The sequence below is a fragment of the Penicillium atrosanguineum genome, assembly GCF_028827265.1.
Source record: "Penicillium atrosanguineum strain IBT 20685 chromosome Unknown utg000002l_segment0_segment0, whole genome shotgun sequence".
Taxonomy (NCBI): domain Eukaryota; kingdom Fungi; phylum Ascomycota; class Eurotiomycetes; order Eurotiales; family Aspergillaceae; genus Penicillium; species Penicillium atrosanguineum.
The window spans coordinates 1,433,607-1,457,477 of NW_026623134.1; the positions used below are offsets into that span (position 1 = coordinate 1,433,607).

General features: G+C 50.4%; 5 protein-coding genes across 5 annotated transcripts; 2 read left to right on the forward strand and 3 right to left on the reverse strand.

The window, feature by feature from the left end:
- Positions 1 to 537: 537 nt before the first annotated feature.
- Positions 538 to 1,264, forward strand: N7443_002289 (mRNA splicing protein SMD2; the record flags this gene model as incomplete). Its single annotated transcript, XM_056882345.1, has 4 exons — positions 538 to 566; positions 628 to 660; positions 874 to 1,122; positions 1,222 to 1,264. The coding sequence occupies 4 exons, from the start codon at positions 538 to 540 to the stop codon at positions 1,262 to 1,264; spliced, it is 354 nt and encodes a 117-aa protein (XP_056744186.1).
- A 765-nt stretch (positions 1,265 to 2,029) lies between these two features.
- N7443_002290 (uncharacterized protein) lies at positions 2,030 to 3,970 on the reverse strand (the record flags this gene model as incomplete). Its single annotated transcript, XM_056882346.1, has 4 exons — positions 2,030 to 2,649; positions 2,703 to 3,328; positions 3,387 to 3,915; positions 3,964 to 3,970. The coding sequence occupies 4 exons, from the start codon at positions 3,968 to 3,970 to the stop codon at positions 2,030 to 2,032; spliced, it is 1,782 nt and encodes a 593-aa protein (XP_056744187.1).
- Positions 3,971 to 5,417: 1,447 nt separating this feature from the next.
- Positions 5,418 to 8,282, reverse strand: N7443_002291 (cullin family protein; the record flags this gene model as incomplete). Its single annotated transcript, XM_056882347.1, has 5 exons — positions 5,418 to 5,478; positions 5,537 to 5,900; positions 5,952 to 6,377; positions 6,429 to 7,515; positions 7,569 to 8,282. The coding sequence occupies 5 exons, from the start codon at positions 8,280 to 8,282 to the stop codon at positions 5,418 to 5,420; spliced, it is 2,652 nt and encodes an 883-aa protein (XP_056744188.1).
- A 652-nt stretch (positions 8,283 to 8,934) lies between these two features.
- On the reverse strand, positions 8,935 to 14,131 carry N7443_002292 (nuclear pore complex Nup192/Nup205 family protein; the record flags this gene model as incomplete). The annotated part of the gene is made up of 4 exons (XM_056882348.1): positions 8,935 to 9,260; positions 9,316 to 9,471; positions 9,530 to 13,882; positions 13,945 to 14,131. 4 exons carry the CDS (start codon positions 14,129 to 14,131, stop codon positions 8,935 to 8,937), a joined length of 5,022 nt encoding a protein of 1,673 aa, XP_056744189.1.
- Positions 14,132 to 14,377: 246 nt separating this feature from the next.
- atmA (DNA-binding protein kinase TEL1) lies at positions 14,378 to 23,492 on the forward strand (the record flags this gene model as incomplete). Its single annotated transcript, XM_056882349.1, has 9 exons — positions 14,378 to 14,456; positions 14,508 to 14,550; positions 14,610 to 15,950; positions 16,006 to 16,346; positions 16,405 to 20,851; positions 20,905 to 21,295; positions 21,351 to 22,412; positions 22,462 to 23,419; positions 23,473 to 23,492. 9 exons carry the CDS (start codon positions 14,378 to 14,380, stop codon positions 23,490 to 23,492), a joined length of 8,682 nt encoding a protein of 2,893 aa, XP_056744190.1.
- Between the last annotated feature and the right edge of the window lie 379 nt (positions 23,493 to 23,871).

The following is a 23,871-nucleotide window of genomic DNA, read 5'->3' on the forward strand; positions in this document are numbered from 1 at the left end:
TATCGAATCTGATGACAGGAGAAAGGAATCGAATCGACTTGGATGCACTTCACGTAGCACTCGGCAGGGGCGAGGTAGCAACGGAGCCGATCTACCAGCCAAGCATATCGATAAAGTATCTGGTCGACCGGGAGAATGGGTAGGTTATGCAGCAGGGTGGTGGAGCAGGCTCTGCAGGACTGGAATGTTAACCGGGCAATTGGCGTGGATCTTCACAGGGGAGAAAAGATAGACCGCTTCATACCTTAGGAATTGACCAAAAAGGGTTAAATGGGAAAAAAGAGGGAGGAAAGCTGCAGCTGCAGGAGAGTAGGAGGAGGGGGGGAGGTTGGGGGAGTTTAAGAAGCCTTGCATGCGCGAGCGTGAAGCTATCGACGATCACCAAACAAGCCGTGTACGCGACGTGAGACGTGACGCTCCACTTGGGCCCGATATTTAAGGCACCAGTTTTTTAATCACGTGACCCATCGAACTTCGCGCAACGTCGAAGCTCGGCGGGCCTTTACGGCCCTTTTATATCCTCACCAATCGCCCATCATGTCGACAGCTCCGGACTCCAAGATTCAGTACGTGGTCAATGACTCATACAGCTCCAATAATGGCTCACCCAGCTGACGCTACCTCCAGAGACCTGCTCAACAAGCCCAAGAACGAGCTCACGTATGTCACCCATCCCCTCCCACCCCGACCCAAATTCCCCGGTCGCTCGAATGAATATCATTGCCCCCCTGTCCGTCAAGTGTCTGCCTAGAAGTGCGGGGCTTCAAACCATGAAAAAAAAGCCCGCACCTCCGATAATCCTCAACATTCCTCATGCATGCCACCAAAACCCCTACAGGAAGCATAAAACTAATCGTGCATCGCGCATTACAGTGAGTATGAGGTCGCTCAGGTCGAAGAGCACGAGCTCACCGCTGGCCCGCTGTCTCTGCTGCAGACCGCCACCCGCACACACACTCAGGTCCTGATTTCCTGCCGTAACAACCGCAAGCTCCTGGCCCGCGTCAAGGCCTTTGACCGACACTGCAACATGGTTCTTGAGAACGTCAAGGAGATGTGGACCGAGAAGCCCAAGGGCAACAAGGGCAAGGGTGTGAACAAGGATCGCTTCGTTAGCAAGATGTACGTTTGGGCCTCTGCTGCTACCTGCTATCGATACCGCACATCTGGTGGTTTTTCATCTCGTGTGTTTCTGTGAGACTGACATTTGTTCGTCTTTAGGTTCCTGCGCGGCGACTCCGTTATCCTCGTTCTGCTCAGCTGAGCGCTCTTGCCGCACCATCTTATCTCGCGCACGCCCATCCCGCCCAGGTTTCACTTCCTTGGATCTGCGGGATGGTTGATCTCTCCTACTTGCACCGCAAATCGTACCCACTGAACTACCGGTGGGACGAAAAATTCATCATGTAATCGATCTCGATACCCTTTTTTTTGATTTCTGCTCCACGATGTCTCGCCCTTGCTTCTGGTCGTCACCGCCGCGGGGTACTCGTCCCTTGTTGCTGTGAGGTAACATTCGTATGCAACGATGACCCTGAGAGTGCGATGATCTTTGATCTTGTTTTTCGCATCGTTCTGGTGGACGATAAAAAAGATTTGTACCGGCGTTTTAGTTTTAGGGTCGATGAGTTCGCTCTTTGAGGAGCGTCGGGCGGCGTCTTACCTTGGACAGAGCGGTTAGCAATGGATTTTCGGGAGATCATAAAATCTGTTTCCAGTTCATTTTGCGTAGCTTCTTCAATATCTTTATGATCTAAGGTTGTGGGTTCTTGGGCCCTACATGCAGGTCAACTGGTGGTCCAATTATCTATAGAATGGAGACATCTACACCACACTCTAATTCCCAAGGTCTGTTTCGGGGCCACAACTCAAAGATTTAAGGGGAAATTATTTTTCTTCAAAGATAACCCATTTTTATTGTCGTCATCATCATCAAATTATATAAGAACAAGACCGTCGAGCATCAATCCCCGAGGTCAGGTATCACGCTAGTTATTTATCAAGACAGGGAAAGAAGTCAACCCAGTCCTTACACAGACTCGGCAATTCCAGTCAAGAACTCAGTGAGACCATAAGCACCAGGATCCGGCACCTTTCCAATCCACTCAGACTCGCCGCCAACATAAACAGAGCGACCAAGACTAGCCTTCATGCTCTTAGTGGACTCGGTACCCTGCTGAGCAGCAGCAGCCGCGACACGGACATCGTGGGTCTCGAGGAGAGTGTCACAGAACGGAACGAGGGCATCCATGAGGGTACGATCACCAGGCTTCGCAGGCGTGTACTTGCCCAGGGCAGTAACGGAGTGCTTGAGAGCCTTGGCCCAAACCTCAGTGGAAGCCTGGAGGGGAGAACCAGTGTCCTGCTCGCGCAGTCCGTGGGCCAGCGCGTTCAGGAAAATCGCATAGATCGCGCCAGACGTGCCGTCCATCACGTTCTCCACCACATCCACGATCCGGTTCACTGTGGTGACGACATCATCGGTCAAAGGCTTCTCTAGCAGGGCTTGAATGGCTTCGGCTCCGCGCTGCAAGCCCACGCCGCAATCACCGTCACCGACGATCGTGTCGAAACGGGTCACTTCGGGCTCGGCCTTGATCACGCTTGCCAGGCCGGCGCCGAGAACCTTCTTGATCACGGCTGGATCCACTGTTGGAATGTTAGCCTTGATAACTTATTTGGAGCGCTGGGACGAAACATACACTTGACATTGCTGGGGGCGCTTTCGGCCAAGTCAGAGTTCTGAACCTTGGGGTAGGTGTCGACCCGGTTCTCCCAGACGGAGGTGGGAATCGGGGCCGACCAGCCCAGAGCCTCAGCCGGGGCATCAATGAGCTCGAGCATAGACTTGCCAGCGCCAAGGCCGGTATCAGCTAATCTCAAAAGCGAGATACTGAAGCCCAGGCCGTTTAGACTGGTCAGGAAAGTGCCCTGGATCACACGCACAGGCTTGATCTTATAGTCACGGACAAGCTGGCGGTGGACCTCGTCAAGGATACCGGACAGCTCGAGTGGGCTGACACCGCCAAGGTTGTTGATCAACAGAAGGAAGTCATCTCCGGACTTGCGGGAGACATAGGCGCGGTCCGGGTCAGTCTCGTCGAGCATCTGGGTCAGCATGGTCGAGACGACCGTGACGAGCTCATTCTTGTCACGGTGAGAACCGGGCTCGTTATGAATACCCATGCCGACCTCGATCTGGCCGGGCGGGATTGTGTCCTCGGGCACTCCACGGCCGGGAACGTGGACGTGCTCCAGAGAAGAGCCAATGGTGAGCATGTTGTCGTTGACTAACTGGGCAAGAGCATAGACTTCATCCAAAGAGCCACTGTATTGTCCCATTAGCACTCGACATTCCGCCCGAGCATAAATGGTTTAAAACTCACCCGGCTTCCGCCAAAGCGCCAATTGATTTCAAAATAAGCACACCACCACTCAGACCACGGCGACCGACCTTGCCGCTCTTCTTACGGCCAACGCTCACGTCGTCATTGATCGCAAAGAACTCCGTACGAATACCCGCAGCACGGGACTTCTCCGTGGCCATACCGAAGTTGAGCACATCGCCGGTATAGTTGTTAGGAATGATCAGGACACCGGCATCGGTAGGGACCCGGTCAATTGCAGCTCTGCGGATCTGCTCCGCGGAGGGAGAAGCAAAAACGGTGCCGGCGACAGCAGCATCGCAGAGACCCTGGCCGACATAACCGGCAAATGCGGGCTCGTGGCCGGATCCACCACCGGTGACGATGGAGACTTTCTTCGCTTTGCGGGGCGCATCTGGACGGCGGAAAACGATCTTATGCTCGGCGTCGAAGGCAAGGGACGGGTTTGTGAGAGTGATGGAGTTAAGTGCAGTCATGACCAAATGGGTCGGGTCGGTGAAGAAGTGCTTGGCTAGTAAGTGTGAGCAAGCTGTTCTGAGCTTTGTTACCTAGCTTGGGGCTGGCAAGAACTACTTACTCTGCATTTTGAAGGTTATTCGTTCCACTTCTGATTTGATTATTGTTTTCAAAGTGTGGAAATCAGCTGATGAATTCCCGCTGTATATGTAGAATCAGAGATTCTCCAAAGTGACGCCAGTTTAAATAACCAGGAAATGCGCTTTGTGCAGGGTGGCGAGCTGTGGATTTACTTCGAGAGGCCAAGGCGGGGGGGGAAAAGTGGGGGGTTGACGCAGACTGGGGGGTTCGTTAGTTGAGAGCCATTGCGGGTTTGCTTTTTCCTCAGAGCTGATCGAAATTGGCACAGGGCAGTATTTCAGGTGACAGGGTAGCAAGGTAGCACCGAAGTACTCGTTGGATCCGGGGAGGAACAGGTGACTGGAACTCACTTGGAAGCTGGCGAGAGGAGTATAAAGCCGCAAAGTATACAGCAGAAAGGACAGGAGGCTAGCTAGGAGCTAGAGAGGAGCTCTCTCACTTTATACTCGCCCGGCAACGCCCCGGAATGATTTCAGGAATCCACAATGCAGTTTCCATTGCTCACATGAACCACAATTCCTCATCGTGCTGCTTCCTCGTTGGTCTGGAACGGGAGCAGCTCGGATTACCTTGTGCGGACATCCCGCCAGGCACAGTCTTATCGCCCGAGTGGCCACACACCGCCGATGTCATTCACTCGAGTCTCCATTTTATCCTTCCCCCCCGAATGCGGTATTCAATATAAACCGTACCAATTGTCTCGAACGCTACCCGGGGGTTCCGCGCACCTCCCATCACTTTGATCATGGTGCCGTTCTTCGCTACCCGCAAAAAAAAAAAGAATCAGAGAACCGGCATGGCGACCGTAGATGTTTGGACTGAACATTGTGCCTTAAGAGAGCTACCCAGCATGGGTAGGGGTCTGGGCAAAGTGGAGGCATAGACGCATCATGGGACCAGCAGGAAGGCCTCGCTCCAGGATTTATGGGGCCCGATGGATCTGTTGTCAGATCGTGATGTGGGGGTTCATTGCACAGAATCCTATAGCTTCCCGGTGGCAATTAGCCTTCTTTTTGACCCTTAATTACGGGAAATTGGCATCAATTCACTTCCATTTTTCATTCAAGTCATAGCTTCACCAATCCCTTTTTGGAAAAGAGACTACACCGAGGCTTATAGACAAACCTCCACCCCTCCCGGGGCAAAGCGGCCGATCCGCGGCATGGATACGCTGTGGGCCCGGGGCTACCCCGATATTCCATTTTCCTTCCGAGGTCCGTGGAGAACATTGTTTGAAAACATTTGAAAGGCATGCCTAGGCGGGCTAAGGCTGGTGTAGATAGATACTTGGAACAAACTCAAATGCTGAAAAGATGAAAAGCATATTTCAATTGAGACTGGGCGGTGGCGGCAATCACTACGGAGTTCTTGATTCCACGGCAATTCCAGATACTCGCCTCGGGGATTATTCGGTGAATGATAGATACACAAGGTCTATGCCACATAGCTGTACTTGTTGCCCTCGACCCGTTCCATATAGTCCTTCTCGATTAGTCTGCAGGTGGACCAGGTTAGAAAAAGAACTCGCCAGATGCGGGAACAGGGATACGTACTTCTCGATATTGGTCTTGATATCGGCAGGCTGGAGTGCGCCGCGATGCTGGGTCGCCTTGATAACCTCCGCAATCAGCTCGGGGTGCGTAATCGGCTCCTTGGTGCCCTTCATGATCCGCACAATGGCCGCCTGCGTCTCGTAGTGCCGGTCTGCCGCTACCCGCTCATGCGTTGTCTTGTTCTCCTCTTTGGTCTCCTTCAGTTGAATTTGATTGATCTTGATGCGCCGCTTTTCATCGGTAAAACCTGCATTCCACAAGAACTGGTCTGTTGTGTTGACTTCTTTGCCCTTAGGGTTCTTCGTCAGGACTCGATACTTGGCGCAGGCGAGCGATTGCAGAGTTCGCTTCAACTCCGGATCCGCTGTTGATGAAGTTAGCGCTATTTTGTTTGAAGCATATCGAACAGACTGACATAGCCCCACCGCTTCCTTGATGTCAGCATAGCTCATGCTGTCGCCCTCGGCAACGTCATTGAACAGCAACAGCACGATGGCCTGGAAGGAACTGACGACCAGATCTTTCGGGACCTTTTCCTTGGGGAAGCGAGCACGTAGTTGGCAATGCGCCAACTGGTGCTTCCATTGAAGCTTGCGGCCTGTGTGCTTTTTGCTGTAGAATTTCTCAAAATCGCCGATAGCCGATGCGACGATCGGTGGGATTGTCACCGGGACGTCGGGGTACGATGGCCACGCAGAAGCAGAGATTACGCTGACGTGCAAATCAACGGACGAACGGCCTCTCATAATCTTATCCTCATTGTAAGCTGACATCTCGTCACGCGCCACGTCCATGTCCTTGAACATCGATTCCAGGTTATGCGTGAAGCTTGAACCGCATTCTGGGAGAGTTAGAACCATAGCAATTCAGGAGGATATGATGATACACCCACCTTTCTTGAGTCGCACGAGCATGCTCTTCTCAGCGTCGTCGTTGGCGCTTTTTCCCATCAACAAACGCCTGGCCAGGTCGTTCTTGTAGAATGCTTCGAACACTGCCTTTCCTTGCACGAATCGGAATAAATCAAGGACTTGGTCAAGTTGCCGGTCGATCTCAGCATCTTCATCCGCCATTGTAACATCCTCCTGGCCGACTACACCGGTTGTCATTACCTTCAACCCGCCTTTGAGCAGTCGATCGACGTGCTTGGCAATCATCTCGCCAGTCTTTGTATTGTCCGTGCCACCGCTAGATTCAGACTTCTTTTCAATATTCATGAACTTGGCAAAGGCCTCACGAAGAGCGTGGCTGAGGTCATCATCCCGATTAAACGCTTCTGCCCAGGTAGCATCAAGCTGTTGTTTGAACCGGAGTAAGCGTACGACCATTTCTGAATCATTGGCTTCGTCAAATACGATGCTGGACCCTTCTTCCATAATGAAAGTATTGAAAGCCGGTTTCAACTTGTTGGTCAGGCCTCTCCGGTCGAGAAGAGAGTAGAGCTGCTTCAAAGCGCTCTTGTTACTTGATCGCATCAAGCCAAGGACATCATTCATTGCAAGGAGATCATCTTGCTGCTCAGAAACCAAAACTCGGTCCAGAAGCTCTGATAGCTTTTGCTTTGTGCTTTGGTTGAGAGAGAATAGCGCACAGCGCTCGATTTCACGCTCAATCAATCCGTGGCTATTTGCAACATATGATGCCAAGTATCCTGCAGTTTCCTGCTGAGCCCAAGCAGTAACGAATTTCTCGGTTTCGTTAATGAACAAAGGCTCGAAATCACTATTGTAGACATCGAGGTTGTGGAAAAGATCGATGGAAGCCCGCAGCAAAGCAGGATCGGGCATTCCACATCCTTCCCCACCTCTGTCTGCAGTAATGAGGTCACAAGCACCTTGTAATACCTTGGGCTTGAGGCTCCGGTCCGCGAATATGTAGGAGCGGAATTGTATTAGTCCCATTTCCTGAATCACTGGGAACTCCTTGGAATGCAGGAGGAAGGATTGATCCAGGTAATAGAAAACCCAGCGAACAGTAACCTGCTCACACGTTAGTTCCCCATCGATGTCCTTGACAAATGCCAGTCACTTACTAGTCGTGAATGCCACGCCGACCATGCTTCGATCACTGCCCGCAATGTATCGATGTTGGTCCCACCACCTGCTCTTTTCACCAGATTGTCACGTAGGGTTCCAGCAACGTAATCTTTGCACCTTTCCTGGACTTTCTTGGCCAGTAGGGCGGCCCGCTCTTGCCGACAGATGTTCTCGGCGCCCTTGTATAGTTCTTCCAAGGAGATATCCGGCTTCTTGCCCTCGAATATAGCTGACAACGCCGCATCGAGCTGCGCCCAGGTCTTGTCAAAATATGGCTCCTGGCTGACCCGAGGTCCGGTGCGCAGGTTCTTGACAACGAGCTTCTTGGCACCGGCATGGGGACTGAAGTTGTTCTGTCGAGCGTTCGAATTCAATGCTTGCGGCTTGACTGAGGGGGGATTCAAAGCTGGAACGCTCCGCCCGAAGGCAGCCCCGTTCTTGGGTGGCGAGCCGGAGAAGTTATACATCTTGGTGGGCGAGACTGGGAGAGCTGAAGATGAGCGCGAGGGAGAGAGGGAATAACGGGAGCGTTTGGAGATCGGGGAGTTGGTTGACGGCAGGATATCCCGAGGGCGGTTCGTCGACAGGAGTTCAGAGATGGTCCTCTGGGACTGCGGCTGCGATGGCTCTCCGTGATCAGAAAGCTTCCTCTTGCCGATCGATTTGCGCTTACCGCTCCTCTCGGTGTCGCCGCTCGAGTGCTGCTGCATCTACCCGGTTCAGTCCGACACTAGTTGAGGAACTCTTTGCAAGGGATAAATCGCAAGTGTTGATCGAGCATCACCACCAGGGCGGGGGGAGGAGGGCGGAGTTCGGGTGTTGTTGAGGGGAATTGACGTTGCTCTCCCTTCGAACCTGGCTCCGCATGGCGATAAGATAGGAGCTCCGGCACTTCACGATTACCATGGGCTATGTAAAGGTTGGGTTTCTTTGGTTCCAGTTTATTCATGGACTGCCTAGGTAATTGATTTTACCTACATCTATTCGTTAACAAGACCGCTGTAGGTGAGATACTTCCAAGGTTCCCGTGTGAATCAAAGTGCTCAAGTACGCGCGTGGACCATCTGAATATATATTAAGTACTAAGAGCTCACCTGGCGTTGGGAACCCCTCACGTACGTACCCAGGTATGCAAGCTCTACGATATCAAATTATTGAAATTGCTTAAAACGTTGATCATTGCAAGGTTATAGCCTAACCTGAGATGCATTTATGATAAGAGACTGCAAATCGCTCAACCTTCCGCAAGAAGCCTGCACTCCGCATCTATGTTACACGCCATACCACCCAATCAAACCCGAATCCATAAGCTCATGAAAAAAGCGTGGGCCGAGCGCTTTGTTGCACTTCCTGATCTTCAAACTATGCCAAAGTTAGCGAGACATGACCCAATGAAGGAATACAAGGAATACACACATTTAGGTATTCGGTAGCGGCCACAAGGGCCATGAACGACTTGACGAGTTCGCACAGGGTGCCTTGGTGATCGGAGGGGGCACTACCTCCAATCTTTGCAAATCGCTTGAAGACTCCCACCATGCATGGCCGGTTCTCAGCGATGAATGTCACTGTTTGAGCCTTGATCTGTTCATTGTGGGTCCCACGAGAGAAGACTGCCGAGACGATCACGCGAATCACGGACAGGAGAAGATCATAATACTTTCGAAGGGCGTCGGGGTTATCAATGCCTGTTAATATCAGCGAATGTTGGGTAGCAGGATGAAATTGAAAGTGGGAGCGCACCGATGCCGATATCCGGATCAGCAGCGAAAAGCTGCGAGTCACGAACCGACTCGAAAAGACCAGACTTGAGAACTGAAATGGCTCCGTTCTTAGTCTGGCACAGCTGTTGAAGAAGAGCGAGTAAAGACTCGTAGTATGCCAGTAGAACGATGGTGTCTGGAAATAGAACGAATTAGCAACGATGAAAGCCTGAATGTCAAAGGAGATAACATACCTGCTGCCTCGGCATTTCGCAACTCGAGGGGCAGTGATCTGACTGCATCCAAGAACAGACTGAGATAGTTGGACTGTGAGATCGCCTCAGCCAAGATGCAGTCAGTCCGGCTGTCCAGAATCGCAAGACAGTTCAGCAGTAGCAGAGCCGCAGCTCGACACGTTTCTTGGCCAGTGTATGCATCATCACAAATCGTCTCAATGAGGCCCGGACCGGATGCCTTGACAACTTGCTGGCTGTGACGTCGCAGGCCGTCGTGAGTCTCATCCGAAGATGTAATGCGGGTGATGTAGAGAGAGCAAATGCTGTATAAAATTTCTCTCAATTCCACATTGCCGGTTGCCAGCGTGATACCACGAGAAGAGACTTGGAAAAGCTGATGAAGTTTTTCGTCAATGACATCGCCACTTCGGGAAGCAGGGATTGTAGAGATATCGGAAGCAAGCTTGCCAACCAAAGTCTCCGCCAATCGTGCCAATTCGATGGCTTCTGGCGAATCGTTCTCGATCGCTTTTTCGATCTTGGGGAGAACCATTTGAATAGCGTGAAGGATGAAGGTCGGTCGGCTTGTGTCATCAATGACAGAGCAGGCGATGATTGTCGTGATGAGCTCAGCCCATGATCGTAGAGCGAGGTATCGATTGCGTTGGATTTGGCGGCTTTGGTTTGTGGCGAGAAGGAACATCTTCAAATTCTTTGCCTCTACCAGGAACTGCTCCTCGTCCTGAGGACGGAATGGACCACTGGCCGATAGCTCTTGTCTCCGAATCTTGATTAACTCTTCGACCTCGGTGACACTATAGAGGATCAAAGAGTCACCTTCTTCCTTAGCACATGCATCGACAGCAATTTGATCCAGCAACGCAAGCTTAGGCATAGCAATTTCGCGACCAACATCTAGATCCGCAAAGTCGAACAGATCAAACACAGAGGGATTGTTGATAGAATCTCCATTACCCAAGATGGAGTTTCCGAGCAGAGTTGACAAGACGTCCGTCTGAAGTGTTGGAGAGCCGATCTTGGCCGCTGAGCGGATCTCAGTTGCAGCATAAGCAAACAGATGACTGCGATATAGTAGGAATTCTGCCAATGCCGAGGTAGCATCGCAGTACCAGAAATCCTTCGACGCAATCGACAGACCGTTCCAGGCGGTATCAGGACCCACGATGGGTTGTTCTGCAAACATACTCATCAGGAAACCCTGAGCACGCATTTCTCCGAGGGTGAAATAAGTCGCCAGCTTTGAGGACCAGAGATGCTTCAGAACCTCGAAAGCCATGCGTTTGAGGTGCACAGTCCATGATATGATGCTACCACCGATATAATCAGGATATCTCTGCAAAAATCCGACAATGGCATGCAACAAAGACATCTGGTTTGCGAACAACCCCTCGGATGGAATATCGAGAATGTTGCCGACGCAGCTGAAGCCGAGAAGGAGATGAGCCACAGTAGGACGATCTGTGATCATTGACAGACAGCTATTCAAGAGAGCGAGAAGGCTTTCCCGAATAACATAACCTGCTGCTTCCGCACCGTACTCCAGCTCTCTCGGATCCGGATCCATTTGTGAGACAAGGGAGCGGGATACGCTGTCAACGTCCACCTCACTGGAAAGCACCTCGACAATTTTGTTCGAAGATTGCCATTTGAGCAGTTCTGGTGACGACATCTTGTTCAACTTACGGGAGCTCGTAAGCTTCTCCAGCAACGCCATGGAGGTGACAGTCAGTTGTTCGTGACCCGTACCACAGTATAAGCAAAGAGCGGGCACTAGTGTTAAGTTGTTCAGTACACTGTCTTCAAAAGAAGCAAGTGATGAGTTTGCAACATTCGTTATGTTGGGCCCAGCATGAGCCTTGACCAAAGGCTTGACAACGTTGAAATATGTCGACTGAAGATCCATGATTAGGTTCATCACTTCAATACTTCGAAGTAAGGTCAGGACCAGAACAGAGTCGGACGGCGCTTGAGCGACCTCGGCAATATCCTGCTGACTGGTTGCAAACAGAGCCTTTAAAACATCCTCGTTGAAAAGCCACTCCATAACCCGAGCAAAGGCATGGAGACGAACGTAGCCAAAGAGGACTGACGCGGCTGGAGAGGATTCGGCGAGGGAAGGTTGGCTTAGGACAGCGACGAGGTCTTCACTGAAGCTTTTCAAGCTCGTCACAACGAATTCTAAGCAATTGTACGTCAGACGACGAGACTGATATTCATTGAGGTCCTGGACCTTGCGAGACAAAGCATGACCCAGAACGAAGTCGACATAAGGCTCGATACCAGGCATGCGATACGTTGCTCCCAAGATCTCTGGGAATGGCAGAGCCAAGTTGTTGCCTGCAAGATCGGAAGCGGGCATGATCAGAGTATTGATCAGGAGAATGAACGCATTAGATTGGTCAAAACTCTCCCCGATTTTCTGCAGAGTTTGTTGCTCATGCCACACCATTTGTTGGGGAGATGGTGGTTTGCTATTGCTTTGAACAGGAACCAGTGCACCAGACAGATACTGATCAATGGAGTTCCACATCTCGTTGCCATGAGCAGATGTCTTGTCGGTCACCAAGGCTGAAAGCGCGGCAAACGTGGTGGCTCGGAGATGAGTGGGTATCGGCCCCTTGCACAATGTCAAGAGGGTTTCAACCACCTTAAAAGATTCATTCTGCAACATCCATTCTCTGATGGCCCCGTTTTGTTTGCAGAGGTGCCCCATGAGGCGAAGATAGCAGGTCAGCATGACTGGACTCTCTGGCTCGCTCATATCAACGGGCTCTGGCTTTCGACTGCGCATCATCCCTTGAGGGGTATTGCTCGTGGTAGATTTCTCGGCAGTGACACGGCCCGCATAGAGTTTGAGTTCGGCAAACATTTGTGTCCAATTCATTGTCGTGGAACGCTTTAGCTTGGAGCCCATGAACTTGTCTTCCTCAGACAAGAATCTGTAAGCAGCTGCAGCGTTTTCTTCACCTTCTGAGATGGAGCAGAGCATCTCACAGAAGGCACTAACTCGGGGGACAGTTTGACGCTTTGAAGCCCACTGGAGGAATCCGTAAAGATTTCCATCAGGGTCGGCCCAGAATTCCTGCGCAGCTTCTTGTCGACGCTCGAAAGCGAAAGAAATGACCATCAAGAGAGACTCGAGATGAGTTCTAGCCTCCACCAAGCCGCGATGAACATTGGTTGTCAGACCATCTCTCAGAGCAGTGATTTGTTCCAATCGTTGAGTGTCCTCTTCGGACTTAAGCTTGCGAACTGCGTCAGGCATGTTCGCAACGCATAATTCCACAAAGACCTCGAAGTTTTCCATTAAAAGCTCCTTCATGTAAAGGGCACACGAGTTGGCTTCGGGTAACGAGATGACACTCTCCCTCAGAAGAAGCGCCACGAGCTCACTTCGCGCGGGATCAGCCCACTCTTCACTGTTCACACAAGAACAAACAGCGAGCATGAAGTCAAGGGCGCCGTCATCGAGTGCAGTCATAAATAACTTTGTCCGCTCGTCAGCCTCTTTCTCGAGATCGACTCCGGGATTCGGGGCGTCATCGAAATAGTATCCACTGTATACTGACAGCCACAGGGCAATGATGGCAGCATGGAAGGCTGGGAGCTTCCAAGTCAGACCATCCTTTCCGGTGGTGATGACGGAGTTCAGGTCTCTCGCCTCCTTCTGCGAAACATTGCCCTCCATAGAACCGTGCTGAACAAAGGAGGCAATTGTGACGGGAAGATAGTGCATCAACAACCCATCAAAGCGCTCCAATTTTTTCAACTGGGTGATGAGTACCCGGAAGTCCTCCTGACTTGTGTATGTGCCCTTAAACATGTAGAAAAGAATGGCGCCAAGCGACTCATGCTGTTGTTGGAGACTTTGGCGTTGATACTCTATAGCCTCCATGATGTCGCGGTCTCCTTCTTCACCAACAATGGAAGCTTTTTGAACCTGGTCACCAAGAAGTGAGAGCCATTTCTCGATGTCTTCCATTGATTTGAGGCCCTTCCTCGCGAACTCCGAGGCGTTTCGCAGAGGACTGTCCTTAATTTCCAGAATATAGGCGAGGGCATTTTGCATGGTGCATTGGGTGACTTCGCGTTGGAATGCGTAGGACTCGCGGAAAATAAGGCGCAAACACTCGAGAAGGAAATGACGGCGTTCGTGGAATCGCATGATGGCGGTAATCACAGGAGGTCTGTCTAGCACCTGAGAATCTTCTTGAGCTGCAAGAAACATCATTGCAGCATCCAATTCGTTGAGATTGAGCGCATCGGCCAGCTGTAACGTGCCCTGCTGGAAATCCTGATTGATCTCATATTCAACGTCCTCGACCATGATCTTCCCTACATTGTTGCGTCCTGGGTCAGCGTGCTCCCTGTGCGCAATGAACAAAGCCGCGTTAAATTAAGTAGATACGCACCTGAAAGTACCTTCTGGCGACTGTCGTTGGCCTTGGGGGGTTTGTCTAGGAGTTTTCGGAAGTCGTGAATATGGGTCTCCAATTCGACGCGGAGCCGTTCGATGCTGGGGAAGGGAGAATCCGTGATGGCAGAGAGATCCTGGTACAGGCCGCGCAGGCCTGCCAGGTTATCGTGGAGCTCTGCCATGTCGGCGCGGGGTGAGAGAGGTAGGAAGGGAAGCTCTGAGCTCTGTTTGTTCCAGAAAAGCGGAACGCGATCAAAATTCCGGGCGGTCATCATCTGGGCAATACTGCCGCTCCACAAAACAACTGCGTCAACAACGATTTACGTGCGACTTTGTCGATTCGAGTATGGCTAATTGAAGTCTGCATTTACGGATGGTCGGATTGTCGCTGTTGTGGAAGCCTGAGAGCTTTCGCTTCGCTCGCCACAATGGGGGAGATCTTTCTTGACCGGGCACTCGGGCTCCTGGCATCGGAGAAGCAAAAGGATCGAAGTGATGGGCTGGCAGGTTGGTTGAAGATGTCCAATCTGAAAAACCAGTACTAAATGGAAAACCCAGACCTGAAACATATCCTGCAACAAAACAAACAGAGCTCCAAACTGTAAGAAACCCACCGCGCCGATGACAATCAACAGCTAACGTCTGACTGGGCCATTTTAGTTTAGATCTCAATGATAAAGCCTGCTTCAAGATTCTTGGGTCTCTCTTCCAACTGGTCGCCTCGGAGAAAACCGGTTATGCCCGAGCCCAACGGTCGAACTCCAAGAGCCCTTCTATTACACGCCTGTCAGCATGTGCGTCGGTGATGCGGATTGCGGTCGACACCTTCCTGCGAAATATCAGAACCAAGACCGTCCGTGCCATCATTGAACATATCACCGAGACCATACCAGTTCCCGGAGAAGGCCTCTGGGAGCTCATGAGCGTGGACTATACCAAATGCCTGACATCTCTACTTCGCTACCCACCCCACACGGAGCATCTTGGAGATGGAGAATGGGAGAAGCTCATTGAGTTCTGCCTGACTGCATTGAGCCTTCAAGAGGGTGATGAGAGTCAACTCAGTATTCGCAGCGGGTATCGATCTGCTGCCGAAGATACAAGCGATGGCCGTTCCACCCCAGCAAGGATGACTCCCGTTCCAGCAGCTAGAGAAAAACATGTGGGCGATAGGAATGCCATCGGAGAGGTTGTAGTGTGTATTCAGATTCTGACTGCAAGCCCAAGTGCCCCCGTTCAAATTGCTGCCGAAAATATCCTCCATGGGCTTGTGGAATTTGTCAAATCCACATCAATGGTGGCTGGGAATGCACACCAGCTTGCGTTCAATAGCATCAATACAGTCGTTTCAAAAGTGTTGTTTGATCAGTCTCAAATGACTCGATCAGCTCTCTTGCGCCTCATCCCGGTAATTCGACGCTTGTGGGTCACTAAGCTCCAAAGCCTGAAGGATGAGTTACTTGTCACTTTGATGCACTGCACAGTTGTCCTTGCGGATACAGCTCGAAAAGATCCTTCCGAGTCGCTGGAGCGCTCTATCGAGGGACTCACCAGCTCCCTTATTTCAGAGTACGTGAGACGTCCCGAGAAAGAATTGTTGCAGGTCGACGATGTGGTATTTCACGAGGCAGCGGAGATAGAGAATCGACCGCTGTATGGACCTCGCTTAGGGTACTCTCGATCAGAACACAACTGGTCTCTGGTCTGGGTCATCGCGAGCTTGCTGAAGCTGTCGGAAGACATTTCAGCCAATCGAACAGACCGGGACTCACTTCGTGAGGCCTCGGGCAAAAGGCAACGTTTGAACTCCGGAATCGAGGATATCTTTCGAGATGCGATTGCAGCTATAGGAGCGCGGAAGATATGTGCCCTGCAACTGGTACCTTTCCTTGAACGCACAATAAACGTGGAAAGAAAAGAGTCTTTCCTCCGGCGACTTACTCCTAACATCATAGATGACAATGGCGCTATTTCTTCCTGGACGATGATTGCATTGGCAAGGTTCGTTGAATGTGCTCCTGGGGTTTGATTTGAGCTAATTTATCGATCTGAGTAGCATTGCAACAGGCCCTGACTCGAAAGTGGCTGCGTTCAAAGGCCACTGGCCAAGGACTGTGGACCTCACAGCCCGAGCATTCTCTTCTTCAGTCACATCTAGAGCCGCTTGCAAGCTCATGAGTGCAATAATAGAAGCTGAACTGCTGGATTATTCCACTTTGACCGACATCACGCGGTCCATGCTGTCTTCCGCTAATCTGAATGGCCCCTCTGCAATATCAGATACGTCTTTGGGTCTTTGGGCATTAATAGCACGGAAGAGATCCCAAATAAGCCCCGGGTCAGCACAAAACGCTTCAAAGCAGATCTGTAGTTGGCTGAGGGAAGCCTGGACTATTGGTATAACCTTTCAATGTCTCCATTTGATGCTCCAAGTTACTAATGGTGGACTCTGCAGGCTCAGTCACTGATCGTGTTCAAACAGCTCAAGTAGCTCTCTTTGCGCGCCCGTTCGACTTGCTTAACCTCTTCATGGCCTGCACCGATCGATCTTTCAGCCCTCCTCGTCTTCAAGAGACAGGGCCTACAGGACCCGTAGCAAGGGCGTGGTTTTTCTTCCATGAGAACCAAGGCCTTTTAGAGTACCTCTTCAACATTACACCTGACCTCCGTAACTCCGATCCATGGAGTAGGGAAAGCTCATGGCGCCTAGAGACATCAACACGACAAGACGCCGATGATTTAGTGATCATAGAGTTATTGCGATCAAAGTCTGACATTTTTGTTCAAAACTGGAATACATTGACTGAAGACAGATCGCTTCATATTACTGCAGACATTCTGCAAATACTCACTTCCTTCTGTATTGTGTCTACTCTGTTTGGGGCATGTCTTCCTCAGCAATTGGAACCACGAATGCAAGAAGTTCACAAGAATTGCCATCTCATGTGGAATGGCATTTGTGAGTTTTTTGCAGCCCACGGATCAAATTCTTTACAACCTTGTCTTGAGACGATATTGCCATTTATTTCCTCGGCACCAAACACCTGCGCCGTCGCATGGACTGGAATCTCGTCGCTTATCGCTCCACTTGCTAAAGTGCTCGAGAAGTTTCGCAAGGACTCCAAGCAAGACAGTACCGAAATGCATGATATCATGGATTTGGATGATCGGTTGACGGCTCAGGGCGATCAATTATCAGCCGACCAGGGCATCATTTCTATGAATCGGGAGTCCATTGCTCTATTTCGAGACGCAGTCACATTCCAGCGGTGTATCACTATTCAGCTTTCCGTCTTGTTAAAGGCACAGCCTGGGGCTGGCCCGCAGAAAAACCATTCTTCGGGCCTCATTGAGTACCTGACGAGCTTGAATGAAGCAGACCTCTTGTCAGCTCAGCACGTATTACCCGATGTCTATCGTGCTGTTTCGAAAATGGACCAGGAGGACCTACTTCGTGTAATGGAAGACCTGGGCGAACGATGTCTACAGTCATATGAAATGGAGCGATGTGAGGCTTCTCACGGCATCTGCATTGGCATGATGACCGGATTTGTTGCTTCTTGGACAGACGAACAAAATGGAATCCTGAATGAATCAGCCATGGACCTGTACAGCTGGTTCATGGAAGCCCTGCTGGCTAGAAAGAGAGCCTCGCCGAGAACCTACATTGTCTTGTCCGAGCTCATCCAGGCTGTGCTTGATGCTCGCCCTTCATACGGCAGCGAACAATCACTCCCGTCGCCCCGTACAAGCCTCTTCACAATCCTCCAGGAAGGCGATGTCCAGGTCAAATTTAGTGTTGCGGGCTTCATACCTTCCTTGTTTGAGCGGTTCCTTCTCAAAGACCATGATGCTATCTTTGACGATGTTCTGGGAAGCTTGCCTAGGGACCCAGACTGGGTTGAAGGCATTGCTCTTCGCCTTTTTGTCTTGTCTAAACTAGCCTCTGACTGGCACACTCTACTTCGCAGATGCATCTATCACATGTTCGAAACACCAGCTCAGGTACCAACCTCTCTCAAATACGCCCAGAAGTGCATGAGATCCGCATCGAAAGCACTTGGCTTGCGAGATGCAACTGAGCTGTTTCGCCTTTTCGCGTCTCAAATACTCTACACTTGGACGGAAACACAGACGTTTACTTCAATGCCATTCAGTATCTTTGAATATGGGGATCTCAAAGAAATGCTGCTCGACGTTAAAGACGAGGTTGTTGGGCAAATGATGATGCGGGCCAAGGAGTCGGAACTTCAGGAGCTTGCCAGTTATCTCAAAATTTCGCATGCTGAACTTCTGGAAACATCTTTCCACAAAGCCGAGGCCTACTGCATCGCGCGAGACATCACCACGCCTCCTGAACCGGGCAGCCAGCCCAAAGGCGTAGAAGTTCGGATGAGAAAGCTACTGGGTGCCGACATCTTTACGACACATGCTGAGAAGCGCTTCCCTGAAATCATTGCCATTTTTTTCAAATCCCTGGATCGTTATGATCAGATTGAACGAGCATTTTCAAAACGTCCAAGTTTCCAATATGCATTGGATATTCAAAACAAGATTGCTGGCAAAAGCGCGGCTCAAAGCTCGTTGCCAGCAAATCAACAGCCCTCATTTCGGGCCCGCTACCTCCTGGACGAGCTCGATTTCCTTTGCAAACGAGTAGGTTTCGAATTAGAGTCAATCTGGACTCCTGTACTAGCATCATTTGTTTGTCGGTCGTTACTGGAAACAATACATCCGGCCCTGGGATCTCTTCACACGTGTTCTGCTATTCGGAAAATCAGAATCCTTGTCTGCCTATGTGGTCCAGTGATGCTAGAGGGCTATCCTTTCGAAATGCTGCTTCATGCCCTCCGCCCATTTCTGAGCGATGTTCACTGCTCGGAAGATGCCTTGGGGATTTTCTGGTACTTACTAGAAGCCGGCAAGGGATATTTGGAGAATAAGCCTGAGTTGGTGGCAGGGATCTGTGTTGTGACATTTTTGACGCTTCGCAAGCTTTTTGCGTCATCACTTTCAAGCACCACTCAACACAGTCATTTCGAATCGGCACTGACAAATGCGGAAAAATTTCATCCGTGGCTCCGTCAGTTTGCTGAAGAATGCCGTAGTCCAGACTGGAATCACGAGATCCAGGAGCCCTACTCTCGAATGCTGGATCTTACTCAGCAGTTATCAGCACCAAAGCGGCCAAGAAGTGGCCCAAGTGAGAAGGACTTGGTTCTTGAAGTGCTTAAAGACCAGGACGCCGAAGTACCTTTGCTTCAGAAGCCGATAGCGGATCTTGTGCTCTCGTTATTGTGTCCCGAGTTCAAAAAAATAACTGGTGACGGCGCCAAGTCCTCTGATAATGCTCTTGACCCGAGCTCTCTCACTGTTTCGTTGTGGCGTACACTGCACAAGTTCAACGGCGGACCCGAGTACCGCTTATGGGCCGCTAGAGTCATCGGGCGCTCTTTTGCGTCTTCTGGCAAGATAAGCGAAAATCTGCTTCGAGAGCAGGACCTTTGGCTGTTCAACGATCCAGTTTCAATTGCGCCCTATGATGCATTTTGTTTCTCTAAGTCCAACATTCTACAAGTGCTCTGTGACAAATTGCAAATCCAAGATCATCTTGAGACAGGTCTCATCGAACGCACTCTGCAAGTCATTCTCAGCAACATCACCAACTTCCCAGACGTCCAAGGCTGCGCTGAGATCATCCCCGAGTCACTATTACCGGCTTTCATTTGGAGTCCCTATGCATGCCCCCAGATACCACTCTCAGTAGCCGAACTTGAACTGTCCAACAAGACCAAGTTTGATGCGTCTGGCTTGCCTGTATTTGAATGGGCTCGTAACGTTTCTCTATCTTTGTCCAGTGCTACCTTAGACGATCCTGTTCTTGGTTCATTGCGCAAAGTTCTTGCTGTCATTCCCGATTTGGCGATACAGATGCTGCCCTACATAGTTCATGACGCTTTGCTGGTTGAGAGCGACAAGAATGGTCCGATTCGGCAATCAATATCTGATGTCTTCAAGGAAATACTTTCCAAAGCAAACGGAGAGACAATTGCACATGCTCGGCTCGTTATCAGCTGCATCTTGTATCTGCGCAATCAGCCCATGCGGGAGGAATCGACAATGGTGGAACGTGACCGGTGGCTCGATATCGACTACGGAGAGGCATCTTCAGCGGCACATCGCTGCGGTTTACAGAAAACCTCGCTTCTCTTCCTCGAAATAGAGGCTTCTAGAGTCGTTTCAGGATCTCGTCGCTCATCTGTTGCCAAATACGAGCCACCCATCGAACTGCTCCATGATGTGTTCAAGAACATTGATGATCCGGATCTATTCTACGGCATTCAACAAAGCTCATCTTTGACCACGGTAATGGAAAGGCTGGAGTACGAGTGCTCCGGCTTCAAGAATCTTCTCTTCCAGAGCGCCCAGTACGACAGTGAGGTCCAGATGTTTGAGAAAGCGAATCCACACGGAGTTCTGAAAGCCCTGAACTCGACGAACCTGCAAGGAATTGCTAACACGATGCTGTCCGCTGTAGGAAGCTCCGGTGAAACGCCTCTTTCCTTTGATAGCACCTTGCAGGCGGCAACAAGTCTTCAACAGTGGGATATTCCCGTATCGCCATTAAACTCCTCACCATCGGCGACAGTCTTCCGTGTTTTCCAAAGCTTGGATACATCATCTTCACTGTCAGAAGTTAATCTATGTATCGACGATTGCTTGCTAAGGATTCTCAACAATGTGGTTGAGACCGGCCAGTCGGCAAAAAAGCTGCGGACTTCAATGCGAGCATTGGGAATCATGACCGAAATAAGGGATGTCCTTCAGTCATCATCGCCCGAGGCAATGCAAGAAGCATGGGAGACTATCACGGCAAGAAGCAGTTGGCTAAAGACGGAAAGGTAGGCACCAATCGCAATGTCTAGATATTTGATGCGGATACTAATTGAAGTAGTTATCATGAGGTTGGCGAAATCTTGAGTTGGCATGAGGCTCTATTCTCCTCAATTAGGAAACATGATTTCCTCAAATCGAGGCCGGACCTAAGCGCCGGTGTATCGAGACTCCTCGAAGCAAATGTCTTCCGGCAATCGCTGGAAATTACGAGGAGTCATGGGGTCTCCCAGGCATCGCTCAAATCTGCAATCACACTCTCGAAGCTCTCTGAACCGTGCGCGGAGCTAGGTATGAATATTGAAGGGGCTGCGAAGTTTGATCTTGCCAATGTTCTCTGGGACCAAGGTGAAATGACAGCCTCGATTCGTATGCTACAGCACCTCAAAGGACAGGGGGACTTGCACAAACAAGCGATCCCAATCAGTCGTGCTGAGCTTCTCGTTACTTTAGTAAGCTAGGAATTGATGTCAACTGTTCTCTAGAAGCTGACTATCTGTTATTTAGGGTGATCATGTGGCTGAAGCACGCCTGGAGAAACCCGAATCGATCCTTCAAGACTATCTGTACCCGGCGGTCAAGGAGCTAAAGGGGGCTGGGAAGGGAGAAGAAGCCGGAAGAGTCTATCACGGGTTTGCCGCGTTTTGTGACCAACAACTTCTAAATCCAGATGGGCTTGAAGACTTCAAACGAGTTGAACAGCTTCGAGACCGAAAAGAAAAAGAGATGCAGGGCTTGGAAGATATGATGAAGACTGCCGAGGGCAGAGAAAGAGAATCTTTGAAGATTTTCCGCGCAAAGACCAAGCAGTGGTTTGATCTTGACGACCGCGAATATCAGCGTTTGCTCCGGAGTCGAGAAGCCTTTCTGCAGCAGTGTCTTGAAAATTATCTCCTGGCTTTGAGGGAAAGTGATGCTTACAACAATGATGCTCTGCGATTTTGCGCGCTCTGGCTTGATAAATCAGACAGCAACACTGCGAACACGGCTGTCAAGCGATACATTAGTGAGGTCCCCAGTCGGAAGTTTGCACCTCTGATGAACCAGCTTTCCTCGCGTCTGCTAGATGTCTCAGATGATTTTCAGTCGCTACTTACAGGGTTGGTATTCAAGATTTGTGCAGAGCATCCGTTCCATGGCATGTATCAAATCTTTGCCAGCAGCAAGTCCAAAGGAGGCAAAGATCCTTCATCCCATTCTCGATTTCGAGCTGCCAACAAGCTCGTTGACAAGTTGAAAAACGACAAGGAAATAGGGATCACATGGATTGCAGTTCACAATATGAACATCAGTTACGTCCGCTTCGCAATCGATAAGCCGGGCAGCAAATACAAAACGGGCGCAAAGATCCCCTTGAAGAAGCTTTCTACAGGAGATCGTCTTTCGAAAGACGTAGAGACCTACAAGCTTCCTCCGCCGACCATGAAAATCGAGCTGCGTGTTGATTGTGACTACAGTGAAGTCCCCTCGATCCAAAATTTCCATTCCGAGTTCACAATCGCCTCGGGTGTGAGCGCCCCCAAAATTGTGACTTGCATTGCCACCAATGGCGAGCGCTATAAACAGCTGGTAAGCTATTCTCCCCTACTGAAAAAAGGCCTTACTCACGCATTTATAGTACAAAGGAGGCAATGATGATCTACGCCAGGACGCAATCATGGAGCAAGTCTTTGAGCAAGTCAGCAGTCTTCTCAAAGACCATCAGCCTACTCGACAACGAAACCTAGGGATCAGAACGTACAAAGTTCTTCCCTTGACTCTCAATGCAGGAATCATTGAATTTGTTCCAAATACTATTCCTCTTCACGACTATCTGATGCCGGCACATCAGCGATACTTCCCCAAGGATATGAAGCCTAATGCCTGCCGAAAACACATCGCTGATGTGCAGACTAGATCGTTTGAGCAACGAGTCAGGACCTATCGCCAGGTGACTGAGCATTTCCATCCAGTGATGAAGTACTTCTTTATGGAGAAATTCAACAATCCAGACGACTGGTTCAGCAAGAGATTGTCGTACACCCGCAGTACTGCAGCCATCTCCATCCTCGGCCACGTTCTTGGCTTGGGTGATCGACATGGACACAACATCTTGCTGGACGAGAGGACAGGAGAAGTCGTGCACATCGATCTGGGTGTTGCCTTTGAGCAAGGTCGCATCTTACCAATCCCAGAAGTGGTGCCTTTCAGACTCACACGAGACCTGGTCGATGGCTTTGGAATTACGAAGACCGAGGGCGTGTTCCGCCGCTGTTGCGAGTTCACACTGGAGGCACTTCGACAAGAGTCATACAGTATCATGACCATTCTCAACGTGCTCCGTTACGATCCGCTGTACAGTTGGACTGTGTCTCCCTTGAGAATGAAGAAGATGCAAGACAACCAGGGAACGAGCGAAGGGCCACCCGTTTTGCCTGGAGAGGCAGACAAGTCCTCAACGAACGAACCCAGTGAGGCTGATCGAGCTTTGACGGTGGTTGCTAAGAAGCTGAGCAAGACGCTGAGTGTCACTGCTACTGTCAACGAGTTGATTCAGCAGGCAACTGATGAGAAGAATCTTGCTGTTCTTTATTGTGGTATGTGTTCTCTATCAACGTTCAACTGTGCTAATAGGCTAATATTATTACAGGATGGGCATCCTATGCATAATGGAATTTTGCTCCGCCTATTTCTTCAAGTAAATTCAGCATTAATGTACATATGAAATGATTGCAAGTATCCTATGCATCACAGCCCATTTTCGGGAAGAGCGAACATCATGAGTGCTGCCACCGTAGAACTACACGAGATTGATCGACATAATTCTCGCTTGTACTTTCCCGTTATTCCTGCAAAGGTACTTACTATGAACTACTTGTCGTTCCAGACATCTATCCACGCCTAGGCGGCTTGTATCCTCCACTAGCTGACGTAGCCCTTGAAGGGGCTACACCTTTCGTCCCGCCGAAGAGGGGAGATTTATCTCACGCTCATGATCCATATACTTGCAGCCTCAACACCGTGTCAAAGAGGCTAACTAGTCAGATTC